Genomic DNA, 13,723 nt, shown 5'->3' with positions numbered 1-13,723 from the left:
CAACGTGCTGTCATACAATTCATGTGCTGTGAAAACGAGACAGTGTGAAACATCCACAAGAGGTTGAAAAAGGTTTACGGAGATGCTGCTGTCGATCGCAGTACAGACAGTCGGTGGGCAAGCAGGTTACGTGATGAAAGCGGGCACGGCAACATTGAGGACTGTCCTCGCAGCGGCAGGCCTCTTACTGCACACACTCCAGACAATGTGCAGAGAGTTAACAAATCGGTGACTGCTGACAGACGCATGACATTGAACGAATTGTCACGCTACGTTGGGATAGGGGTAGGAAGTGTTTGCAGAATACTGAAAGTGTTGGCGTTAAAAAAGGTTTGTGCCAGGTGGATTCCCAGGATGTTGACACTGGCTCACAAAGAAACAAGAAAAACGGTATGCTGCGAACTTTTGGAACAGTACAAGAATAATGAAGATGAATTTCTTGGAAGAATTGTGACAGGTGGTGAAATATGGCTCCATCATTTTCCACCAGAGGCGAAGAGGCAATCAATGGAGTGGCATCATGCAAATTCCCCCAAGAAAAAAATATTTAAAACCACACCTTCTGCTGGAAAAGTTATGGTTACGGTGTTTTTCAATTCCGAAGCACTCTTGCTTGTGGACATCGTGCCAAGTGGAACCATCATAACTTCTGATGCATATGTGACGACACTGAAGAAACTTCAAGCTTGACTGAGTCGTGTTCAACCATATCGGCAAAAGTAGAATGTTTTGCTGTTGCACAACAATGCACGGCCACATGTCAGTGAAAAAACCATGGAAGCGATCACAAAACTTGAATGGACAACACTGAAACAGCCGCCTTACAGTTCTGACCTGGCTCTATGTGACTATCATCTCTTTGGGAAACTGAAAGACTCTCTTCATGGAACAAGGTTTGAAGATGATGACTCCCTTGTGCACACTGCGAAACAGTGGCTCCAACAGGTTGGTCCAGAATTTTACCATGCGGGTATACAGGCGCTGGTTCCAAGATGGCGTAAGACAGTTGAGAGGGATGAAAATTATGTGGAGAAATGAAAATATTGTTCCTAAAGGATGTATCTACACACTGTAAAACTTTCAAACATCTAGAATAATAGATGGATTAAAAAAAAAAGTGTGCATTTCTTTTGGAGTTACCCTCGTACTAACTTCTACTGTGTCACAATGGGCTTAGGAAAACTGTGTCAAATCTACATACATACTCACGTTTTGCGAAACATTTCATCGTCAACATTAACAAGTGTTATACAAATCTACTTATCATTTTGAGATCTTTTGAATGCTGTTAAACAAGTATATGGACTGGAGGAAGAAATCTCTCAGTGGGAACAGTCCGAAGGAACTGGTGAAGGACTCTTCCAGAAAAGCACAACACTGCACAAGAAATTGTTTATTTTGTAGCTGTAAGCAATAGGCTTGTACGAGGACACTTTCCTGACACAATTCCTGCAACTGAGATGAAGCAGCAATATGGTTTGCAAGACTTGTTCCTGTCATCGCTATTGTAAAATTTGTAACTCAGGACTAGCTTGGCAGTGATGGATGTTGAGTGCAATGTATCAAATAAAGCAGTTCAAGAAAAGCTTATAGAATATAAACTGGTACTAAATGACAGTAAGATTCAGTTTTTACTGTTTATAACACACAATTCCACTAAAACTGATATTTTGGTTACACAAAATGGGCATATGATTAATGAGTCTGAACAGTTAAAATTTCTAGTTGCTCAGATAGATAGTAAAATGTAAAGGAAAGCCCATGTTCAAGATCTTGTTCAAAAACTGAATGCTGTTATATTTGCCATTACAATGGTATCTTCAATAAGTGAGGGTCCATCATGAAAATTAGTCCACATCGTTTATTTTTATTTGCTTATGACGTACAGGATTATATTGTGGAGGAACTCGTCCTATTCACTAAGGTTGTTTTTGACTCAGAAATGGGCAGTTCAAGCAATATGAGGTGTATGTTCACAAACTTCTTGTAGACCCTGGTTCAGGAGTATGAGAGTTCTGACATTGGTCTCTCATTGTATATTTTGTTTAACATTGTTTGTTGTTAACAATATGAGGTAATTCCCAAGAAATAGTACCTTTCAATGAATTTATACTAGGCAGAAAGCGAATCTGGATCTGGATCACACCTCCTTGACTCTTGTTCAGGAAGGCATGCAGTATTTGCAGCAGCCATTTTCAATACACTACCACAAGAAATGAAAAATCTTAGCAGTAATCATCGCACATTTAATTCTAAACTGAAGAATTTCCATATGGCTGACTCTTGTTCTGTTAGGGAGTTCCTGGAAAAAATCAGCTAATTCCTGTGTTGTATTGTTGATTATGGTAATATATACTGAGAGTTGTCATCTGGATAGGATTCATCTAAACATTATTTCGCCTACCCATTATTTCGCCTACCCATTATTTCGCCTACCCATTATTTCGCCTACCCATTATTTCGCCTACCCATTATTTCGCCTACCCATTATTTCGCCTACCCATTATTTCGCCTACACATTATTTCGCCTACACATTATTTCGCCTACACATTATTTCGCCTACACATTATTTCATCTCTGTTAATTTCATGTACTGAAATTTTTCCTTGAACATGGAAAGTCATTGTGGATGAGCAGGAAAAATAAACTTGTAATGTTCGGATACCGCATTAGTAGTGTCTTGCTTGACATAGTCACACCATTTAAATACCTGGGTGTAACACTGCAAAGCAATATTAAATGGAACATGCACATGAGGATCGTGGTAGGGAGGGCAAATGGTCGACTACGGTCAAATGGGAGAATTTTAGGAAGGGGCAGTTCACCTGTCAAGGAGACCACATATAGGATGCTAGTGAAACCTAGTCTTGAGTACAGCTTGAGTGTTTGGGATTCATATCAGGTCATATTAAAGGAAGACATCGAAGCAATTCAGAGGCAGGTTGCTAGATTTGTTACTGGTAGGTTTGAACAACTCTAGTGTTACGGAGATGCTTCGGAAACTCAAATGGGAATTCCTGGGAGAGGGTGACATTCTTCTCAACGAACTCCACTGAGAACATTTAGAGCAGCAGCATTTGAAGTTGACTCAAAATGATCCTACTGCCACCAACATGTTTCACATAAGGACCACGAAGATAAGATACGAGGAATTAATAGAGCTAATGCAGACACATATTGACAGTTGTCTTTTCCTCACTATCTGCGAGTGGAACATGAAAGGAAATAACTGGTAATGGTACAAGATAACTGCTGCCATGCACTGTATGGCAGCTTACAGAGTATGTACGTAGATGCACATACACTCCTCAATTTGGTCCTACAGGATCAGATGTGCAAAATAAAAAATGAAAATAAATGTTGAAGCTTGATCTTTTTTTTTAAAGTGTGTTTTGGATTTTAAGGTATCTGAAGCAAAAATGCAGCAGCAACATTTTGAACAATAGCATTAGCGGCTCATTCTGGGGGCCAAAATTTTTCTAATTGGCTGGACAACAAAGTGTTAAACATGGAACAAGACTGTGCGCCTCCTCACTTTCTATCAATTCCTGAATATCCCAGGTCTGGTCTCGGCAGCCAGAAACTGCGGTCATATGTGGCAGTCTTTTTGTTGTGCCTATCATCTCTGCTACATGGTTAGTAGTAATCTATCCTTTTTGTAATATTGCCATTTTGGTTTGATATTTTTAACAGTTCACAAAAAAAGGGATGTTGCCTCTTATGTGACTTGCCCTGTATATTGTTACGTATTGCTCATGCACTAAAGTGCACGTCATTTACGATGGCGACTGAGTTTAGGTTCGTTCTGCACATCTGATGTCACAAAACACAGTCAGCCAACGAACAGAGAACGAAATTGTCAGAGCTCGACTGCAGTGCAGAGCATGGACGAGTGTCTTCAGTGTTAGAAACATTCAGTCATAAATAAAGTAATTGAACAAAAGCAATGTCTCGATAGCAGATTTTCTTTTATAGAAAGTTTGGAAAAAGCATTCTTTATACCAATTGCTTCATATTCTATTAATTAATTGAATCAAACAAGCAATAAGCCTCCTAATTCAGGCGATAGCAAGGAAAGGTGTTTGTATCATTCTCACTAACCGCTTTTTCACAATAAAGAACAGCAGTAATTGTTTCTTTCCTATTGTACTTCGACGAAATGTGAGTAATTCATAGTCATACCAACAGTGTTTGTCGGTATTTTGCATGCTATATTAAAGTCCTTTGAAATATTTATTGAATGACGAGCTGCGTTAGCGTAATGGTCGTAGTGTCTGGCTGCAAAGCAAAAGGTTCTGAGTTCAAACCTTGTTCGGTGCTTAATATTTTCCTTATTTAAAACCAATATCGAAGTGTCTTACTTCATGAATTTTATTCGTTTGAATGCAATTTTTTGAAATTTCTAGTGGGAACTAAAATCGACCATACGGAAAGTATACGCTATGGACTTTTACCTCTGCAAACTCTTCAAAATTTCGTGCAATGGTTTACTACATATAATGCTGCACAATAACTGCATTGAACATCGAAACAAAATTAAGTCATTTATGGGAGGAAGGTATCAGTCAAGAAGATGTGTAAAAATCAAATTATTGGGCCATATAGTTTTTGTGAAATCGAATGATAAAGTGTGTCAAAGCAGTCAGAACACCGTGTGTCTGCACAGGCGAGCAGTGCAGTGATGACATAATCGCGCACAGCGCGGAATGCGGGGAGCACGTCTCTGTAGCAGCGAAAAGCTTAATGCGGCCGTGGTGGCTTTACTTCATAAACTGCGCACTCCCCCCCTTAACGTAAGTTAGCGAACTATACTATACTATGGCGCTGCTTCTCTTAGCGCGTGCGTCGTTTGCAACTGGCAACGCAGCAATCAGCCACGTCTGGACGGGCATGCGCGTACCGCCAAGATAAAAGAATTGAACTATACACATATCCAAATAACTGAAATGTTGGGTTACAAAGCACATTTGGTTAGACGTAAGGGAAAACTCTAAGACCCTTACACTGACAAGTGAAATAAATGCATAAATAAGTAAGACTGACTGATCAGACAGCATGCACACTCGTGGGTCCTCACCATCTCGCGGCACGGCGTGTCAGGACAGGGCCCGTCGTGGCAAGGTGCCGCACACGGGTGTCCGCAGAGCTGGCGCTGCTTGGTGCAGGGCTGCGTGCACGTCTGCGGGCACGGCCCCGCGTGGCAGGCCGTCGCGCACGTGTGCCGCCCGCACGGGAGATCCTTCCCACACGGCCGGCCACACGACAGCTCCGTCTGGTGGCACGGCACCGCCTTCCGCAGCTGCAATGACGACAGTGGTCACCTCGAGAGCACTGTGACGTGTGTAATCAGTAGCAAGACAGGTAGGTACTGGTACTGGCACAAGAGAAGCTGTGAGTACGGAACACGAATTGCACTCCGTTAGCTCAGTCAGTAAGTGTGTGACAGATGACATTCCACATCGGAGTTCCAGTCTGGAACACAGTTTCAATCTGACAAGACATTCTAGAATGGCTCACATTCCAAAACAGAGTGAAAGGTAGTTGTAGAAATAGCACCGAAGGCTGCAACAATGCGTTTTCTCTGCAATTTTTTTTTTTTACAGGAGTCTAGTATGCACCCATTGCACCTTGACTGACAACAACAACAACAACAACAACAACAACAACAACAACAAATGACTTGATCTCTCAGGTGGTATTGGTGCAATTGATTAATTGTGCACATTCAGGTGTCCCAGCAGGTTATTGTTTCCGTTTCATGCATAATATATGCACAATAATAATAATAATAATAATAATAATAATAATAATAATAATAATAATAATAATAATTTCATTTGATTAAAACACCTATACATGGGTCTTAGGCAGGATCCCCCGTTTCGTTTGATGTTGAGGTGCTATTCCACCACAGTGGGAGAGACTCTGCGCTGTTCTTTGAGTTTAGGGGGTATAACAAGTGGGCTGAGGCACAAATGGGACTTTGGATTGACGAGGGAGGCGTGCTAGGGTAGTCCGTGCAGTAGTGCAAAGGCACAGTACTGGGGAGGCACGTGGTTAGCAAGAGACCAGAGTTCAAATCCCAGGTATGGTACAAATTTTCATTTGTCACTTCAATTTGCACAAATACATTAATAATAATAATAATAATAATAATAGCAATAATGAGTCACAACCATCCATCACAAAGAAATTTGGTGCTAAAGGCTCTTCTCTATAGGACTTAACATTTTCACACAGGGAAAGCCTCACCAAAGTACAACAAAACCTACGAATAGTATTCTCAAAGAAAGGTTACAGGCAGTCAAATTGAACGGGCATTGCATTCAAAACTGAGGACACATGAAAAAGAGGTTGAGACAAACAGAGAAAGAGAAACCAAGAACTGTTTATCAAACATCCCAACATCCAGATAGATTGGTAGACTCCTATGGAAACTGGCATGCAATGTATTTTGCTCCCTTCAACCAAGATAAAGAGTCCTCTCTGTCATGATAAAGACAATGTAGGTCTCTAAAAGCCGAGTGCATACTGCATTCCGTGCAAATATGGAACGTTTTACGTGGGGCAGATTACCAAAATAGTTGAGAAGACATGCAAGGAACATCAGCCTCACACCCGACAAAAAAAATCAGCTGATGCCGAGCACTGCTTCAAATAAAATTATGAAATGAAATACAATGAGACTAGTATCATGGTGCAAATTCCAAGTTTCTCTGACACTACAATTAAGGAGTCTATTTAAATGAAAACAGAGGAAAACCAAACAAGTATAAGATCAACACCCTCTCCAAATTTCAAGTTACTATCTTTAGTGGTTTGGGCTGGGTGCTGATGAGTCAGTGAATCACTCAGGTCAAACTCACAATCAGCTATAAATATCGGTGTGAAACCAACAATAGTTCAAAGTCTGGCTGAGTCCAGGCAGGTATACATAACAGCAAAACTCGCAGCACCTGAAGAAGACAGTAGGGTAGGTTATCACAATATTGTGCACAAAATGGAAGCAACTCAACTATAGGCCTACTGGAAGCACACCATTAAACAAAGAGCTGACATTTGTGGTGTAATATGTCTGTAATTATATAGTAAGAGCACAATACATGGGCAGCTACGACAGTTTACATTAAGATAGGCTTTATTATACTCTGTATAAAATGTCAACAATATGAAACAGGACAGAATACTAGTCACTACATGATTGAGGCAGTGCGTGCAGACAGGCATATTTTAAAGTGAAACACACACACACACACACACACACACACACACACACACACACACACACAACCTGCTGTGTCGTGTCCTGGTTAAGACCTGAATAAAGCATCCCTCATTGGCGATAGCACAATGACCAACATGTTTGGGCAATTAGAAGATTAGTTTAACTCCAAAGGCTTTCACGACAGATTTTTTTCTATCGTATGTTGGCCTGTAACATTTCATCTAACATCAAAAAAATTGAAACCCTGATCATAACGTTGGAAATAGTGTGCCAAAAGCAAAACTGAATAATAAATGGGCAAGAAATGGAAGAAAAGTAAAAGGAAAACCATTTCTTTGACCATTAACTTGAAAATAATTTTAATTCTCTCTTTATCGTATTTATTTATTGATGAACTGAGAAGTAATTATGTGAACCAGACCACTGTGGCCGCGATAGTCTGATTAAAATTCGTTGGTAGTTTACGCTCCACATGTTGGAGCTGGATTCCTCCAGTCAGAGCACTCCACGTCATGCCAAAACCATCTGGTCTTGCAAAACTGCCACAATTGGTAAGTTCACCTCCAATTCCTTGTGTGGCATTCTTTTTTTGTGTGTCCGTGTCACATGTCCCTGGCCTTTTATTTTGTAATTCGTCATGCATGATAACCACACCAAAAACAACACACACATAATGATGCTAATGAAATACACACGTTTCATACACAGCAATAATTAAACACTACTGGATACTTCCGCACATGGCACAATTCAGTGTCACGTATCACACAGATTGGCTTATATTAAATAAGCTTCGCACGACTTTGTGTGAAACCTAGTTTTTGAAGCTGTAGCTCATTGCTGCGACTGGGTGATCACAGTAAAAATTATAACAACTTGACTCAGTATTGTACTATGGTTAGCATATCAACCTGGCATGTTGAAAGTCGTAGGTTAAAATCTTGTAAAATGTTGCAATTTTTTTTTAATTTCTATAATAAAAATAAGTTTCATTATAATTTTTTTTCAATTAACTGGTTTAAATGTAATTTTTTATTTCTAATTCTTTGCCATGTCATTTTCATCATTGTATTCACTTTATCTGTTGTTATTTTTCTACCCATAATTCTTTTTTCAACTGGAATCTGCCTGTTTGTTTTTTTTTTTTTTTTTTTTTTTTTTTTTTTTTTTGTGGTTTTAGGGCGCAAAACTTCTATGGTCATTAGCGCCCAGCCCGTGACTTAAGACAGTAAAAAACCGAAATTTAAAACCAGCAGCAATGGGAACAAAGTCAGAAAATTGGAGAAACTAAAATTAGAAGACTGCTTAAAAATCCACTACAGAAAGGGGGTGATTGTCCCCGAAAAAGGCTTCAAATGACTGACGTCATTTCACTGTCACTAATAAACTGTAGAACGCGGTCGGCGGAGCGCGTGTCATCTGCTAAAATCGACGATAGATCAGGCGATAGCTGTAGACGGGAGCGTAACGGATTAAAATAGGGGCATTCAATTAAAAGGTGTCTTACCGTCCACAGCTGAGAGCAGTGGGGACAGAGTGGGGGAGGATCGCCGCTTAAAAGATGTCGATGGCTAAAACGACAATGCCCTATCCGGAGTCTAGCTAAAATTACCTCCTCCCGACGACGCGTTCGGGAGGAAGAGGTCCAAGCGCAAGGAAGGGCTTTCACTTCCCGCAATTTATTACAGGGAAGTGCCGACCAATGGGCATGCCATAAATGAGCAACATGGCGACATAAATCGTTCCGAAGATCGGTGAAGGGAAGCGACTGAATAGCTGGCCGAGGAAGAGAGACTGCGGCCTTGGCCGCTATATCGGCCGCCTCATTCCCACAGATACCAGCGTGTCCCGGGAGCCAGAGGAACGCCACCGAGACGCCCCTCAGGTGAAGCAAGCGCAGACAGTCCTGAATCCGGTGGACCAGAGGGTGCACAGGGTAAAGAGCTTGGAGACTGAGGAGAGAGCTGAGAGAATCTGAGCAGATAACGTACTGTATCCGCTGATGGCGGCGGATGTAGTGGACAGCCTGGAGAACAGCGTAAAGCTCCGCAGTATAAACCGAACACTGGTCGGGAAGCCGAAAGCGATTTGGGGTGTCGCCAACAATATAGGCACTCCCTACACCTAACGATGTTTTCGAGCCGTCGGTGTAAATAAATGTGGCGTCCGTCATTTCTGCACATAGAGCAGCAAATGCCCGACGATAAACAAGTGTAGGGGTACCATCTTTGGGAAATTGACAAAGGTCACGGAGCAGGCAGATCCGGGGACGGAGCCAAGGCGGTGCTGTACCCCAAGTTGTCAGGAAGGTTTTAGGAAAGCGGAAGGAAAGAGAATGGAGCAGTTGACGGAAGCGGACTCCCGGGGGTAGTAGGGAGGAGGGGCGGCCTGCATACCCTACATCAAAGGAGGCGTCGAAAAAAAGGTCGTGGGCTGGATTAGCAGGCATGGAAGACAGACGGCTAGCGTAACGACTCAGGAGGACTGCTCCCCGATTGGACAGCGGAGGTTCAGCAGTCTCAGCATAAAGGCTTTCCACAGGGCTAGTGTAAAAAGCTCCAGACACTAAACGTAATCCACGGTGGTGGATAGAGTCGAGACGCCGAAGAATAGACGGCCGAGCAGAGGAGTAGACTATGCTTCCATAATCCAATTTCGAGCGCACTAAGGCGCGATAGAGGCGGAGAAGGACCACTCGGTCCGCTCCCCAGGAGGTACCATTCAGGACACGGAGGGTGTTAAGCGATCGCAGACAGCGAGCCGAAAGATAGGAAACGTGGGAGGACCAGCATAGTTTTCTGTCAAACATACGACCCAAGAATTTAGCGACGTCTGAAAACGGAAGGTTGACAGGACCGAGATGTAAGGAGGGCGGAAGAAACTCCGTACGTCGCCAAAAATTGACACAAACGGTCTTACTGGGTGAAAAACGGAAGCCAGTTTCGATGCTCCACGAGTGGAGGCGATCGAGACATCCTTGAAGACGTCGTTCAAGAAGGCTGGTCCGTTGAGAGCTGTAGTAGATCGCAAAATCGTCCACAAAGAGGGAGCCCGAGACATCAGGAGGGAGACAATCCATAATTGGATTTATGGCGATAGCAAACAGTACAACACTCAGCACGGATCCCTGGGGTACCCCGTTTTCTTGGGAGAAAGTACGGGAGAGAGTAGTGTTCACCCGCACCCGAAAAGTGCGCTCTGCCATAAATTCGCGAAGAAAAAGGGGCAGCCGGCCTCGAAAGCCCCAAGAGAACAGTGTGCGGAGGATGCCTGTCCTCCAACAGGTATCGTATGCTCTCTCCAGATCAAAAAATATTGCTACCGTTTGGCGTTGCCAGAGAAAATTGTTCATGATATAAGTGGAGAGAGCGACAAGATGGTCAACTGCAGAACGATGCTTCCGAAATCCGCATTGGGCTGGTGTTAAAAGACTGCGGGATTCCAGCCACCAAGCTAAACGGTAATTCACCATACGCTCCAAAACCTTACAGACACTACTCGTGAGAGAAATGGGGCGATAGCTAGAGGGGAGATGTTTGTCCTTTCCAGGTTTCGGAACGGGAACGACAATAGCTTCCCGCCACCGTCTGGGAAAGGTGCTGTTGGTCCAAATTCGATTATAAAGGCGAAGGAGGTAACGCAGACTATGGGTGGATAAATGCAGCAACATTTGGACATGGATACCATCCGGTCCTGGGGCGGAGGAGCGAGAAGATGAGAGGGCATGTTGGAGTTCCCGCATGGAGAAAACAGTATTGTAGCTTTCGTGATTTTGGGAGGAGAAAGCAAGAGGTCGCACTTCCGCTGCACGTTTCTTCGGGAGAAACGCTGGCGGGTAATTTGAAGAGCTCGAAATCTCAGCAAAGTGCTGACCCAACGAGTTAGAAATTGCGACGGGGTCCACTAAGGTATCATGCGCGACAGTGAGCCCAGAAACCGGGGAGAAACTAGGCGCGCCTGAGAACCGTTGAAGCCGACTCCAAACTTCCGAGGAGGGAGTGAAGGTGTTAAATGAGCTAATAAAGAATTTCCAGCTGGCCTTCTTGCTATCGCGGATGACGCGACGGCATCGCGCACGGAGCTGCTTATAGCGGATACAGTTGGCCAAAGTAGGATGGTGACGGAAAATGCGAAGAGCACGTCGCCGCTCACGTATTGCGTCACGGCATGCCTCGTTCCACCAAGGAACTGGGGGGCGCCGGGGCAATTCGGAGGTGCGTGGTATTGAACGTTCCGCAGCTGTAAGGATAACGTCGGTAATGTGTGTGACCTCATCGTCGACGCTGGGAAAGCGACGGTCATCGAATGTCGCGAGAGACGAAAAAAGTGTCCAATCGGCTTGGGCAAACTTCCAGCGTCGCGGGAGCATATATGGCAGTTGAGGCTGCAGTCTGAGGACACATGGAAAGTGGTCACTCGAATGTGTATCATCAAGGGCGAACCATTCGAAGCGCCGAGCTAGCGGAACAGTACCGACCGCAAGGTCCAAATGAGATAAGGTTGTCATGGAGGCAGACAAAAATGTGGGGACCCCAGTGTTGAGGCAAACTAGATCCGCTTGGTGGAAGATGTCTAGCAATACGGAGCCACGTGGACAAGGGTGTGGAGATCCCCAAAGCGGGTGGTGGGCATTGAAGTCCCCAACCAGCAAATAGGGGGGTGGAAGCTGACCAAGAAGATGAAGGAGATCAGCTCGTGCCATTGGTGTGGACGATGGAATGTATACAGTACAAAGAGAGAACGTGTATCCGGAAAGTGAAAGACGGACGGCGACAGCTTGGAAGGAAGTGTTTAAGGGGATTGGGTGATAATGGAGAGTATCATGAGTCCTCCATGGGCTGGAGAGCCTTCAACAGAGGGGAGATCATATCGGACAGACTGAAAATGAGGGAGAACAAAGCGGTCATGGGGACGCAGCTTTGTTTCCTGAAGACAGAAGATGACCGGCGAGTAGGAGCGTAAGAGGACCGACAATTCATCCCGATTGGCTCGAATGCCGCGGATATTCCAGTGGATAATGGACATGGGGTGAACAGAAAATGGAGGAATGTGACTAAAGTTGCTGTCAACTCAAAGACTGCTCGGAGCTAGCAACCGACAGCATGGAATGGCATTCAGCCGAAGGCAGAAGATCCTGATCCATAAGTTGGTCAGGAGCAGTCCCTGCCACCAGCGATCGGCCGGTTGACCGGCCACCAGCAGTGCGCCTCGGCGACACAGAAGATGGCCGAGGGCGATTTCCGCCAGGTGGTGCTGTAGAGGGGGCACGCCTTGGCGGAGAAGGAGAGGAACTGGGTTTCTTTGTAGCCTTCTTAGAAGAATGTTGTTTAGATGGAGGAACCGATGGTTGTGAAGGTGCGGTACGTAAAAACTCTTCACGAGTATGCTCTTTTTTCGAAGACTTGGCGTCAGACTTTTGGGCTCGAGATGTAGCAGAACCCGACGAAGGGTGAGCCATAGAGTGGGCAGGCGAAAGTGGTGAGGTTGAACGAGCGATCTTTGCGCTGGCCGATCTAACGACCGTGGTACTAAAGGTGAGGTCGCAAGTCTGCGTGGCCGCCTCCTTTGTTGGCCGAGGAGAAGCAAGGACAGTGCTGTATTTTCCTGACTGAGGCACGGTGGGCTTGCGACTGGCGAATAATTTTCGAGCAGCAAAGGTCGACACCTTTTCCTTCACCCTTATTTCCTGGATGAGCTTCTCATCCTTAAAAACGGGGCAACCTCGAGAGGAAGCAGCGTGGTCACCCATACAGTTGATGCAGCGAGGGGATGGAGGCGGACAAGCACCCTCATGGGCATCCGTGCCACACGTAACACATTTGGCTGGATTGGAACAGGACTGGCTGGTGTGATTGAACCGCTGACATCGATAGCAACGCGTAGGGTTTGGGACGTAAGGGCGAACGGAAATTATCTCATAGCCTGCTTTGATTTTCGATGGGAGTTGAACTGTGTCAAATGTCAAGAAGACAGTGCGGGTTGGAATGATGTTCGTGTCAACCCGTTTCATTACTCTATGAACTGCCGTTACGCCCTGGTCAGACAGATAGTGCTGAAGTTCTTCGTCAGACAATCCATCGAGGGAGCGTGTATAAACGACTCCACGCGAGGAATTCAAGGTACGGTGCGGTTCCACCCGGACAGGGAAGGTGTGGAGCAGAAAAGTACGCAGCAATTTTTGTGCCTGGAGGGCACTGTGTGTTTCTAACAACAGGGTGCCATTCCGTAATCTGGAACAAGACTTTACAGGACCTGCTATTGCGTTGACTCCTTTCTGAATAATGAAAGGGTTGACCGTGGAGAAGTCGTGACCTTCATCAGACCGAGAAACAACAAGGAACTGTGGCAACGATGGAAGAATCGTCTGTGGCTGAGACTCAGTATGCTTACATTTGTGACTAGACTTAGTGGAAGGTGAGGAAACCATTGCGGAAGAATCCCCCATGATTACCGGCGTCTCCGATGGCGCGCTCCTCCCTTGTGGGGGCCCTCTCTGA

General features: G+C 44.7%; 1 protein-coding gene across 1 annotated transcript in view; it reads right to left on the bottom strand.

Moving 5' to 3' along the window:
* LOC126108247 (protein shuttle craft) overlaps window positions 1-13,723 on the bottom strand; it is a 276,697-nt gene that overhangs the window by 70,145 nt on the left and 192,829 nt on the right. Inside the window, exon 15 of the mRNA XM_049913476.1 lies at window positions 5,079-5,300. Coding sequence (XP_049769433.1) covers window positions 5,079-5,300 — 222 coding nt within the window. The remainder of the gene's footprint in view (window positions 1-5,078; window positions 5,301-13,723) is intronic.

The sequence above is a fragment of the Schistocerca cancellata genome, chromosome 11, assembly GCF_023864275.1.
Source record: "Schistocerca cancellata isolate TAMUIC-IGC-003103 chromosome 11, iqSchCanc2.1, whole genome shotgun sequence".
NCBI classification, from domain to species: domain Eukaryota; kingdom Metazoa; phylum Arthropoda; class Insecta; order Orthoptera; family Acrididae; genus Schistocerca; species Schistocerca cancellata.
This window is presented reverse-complemented; position numbering and strand designations above follow the sequence as displayed.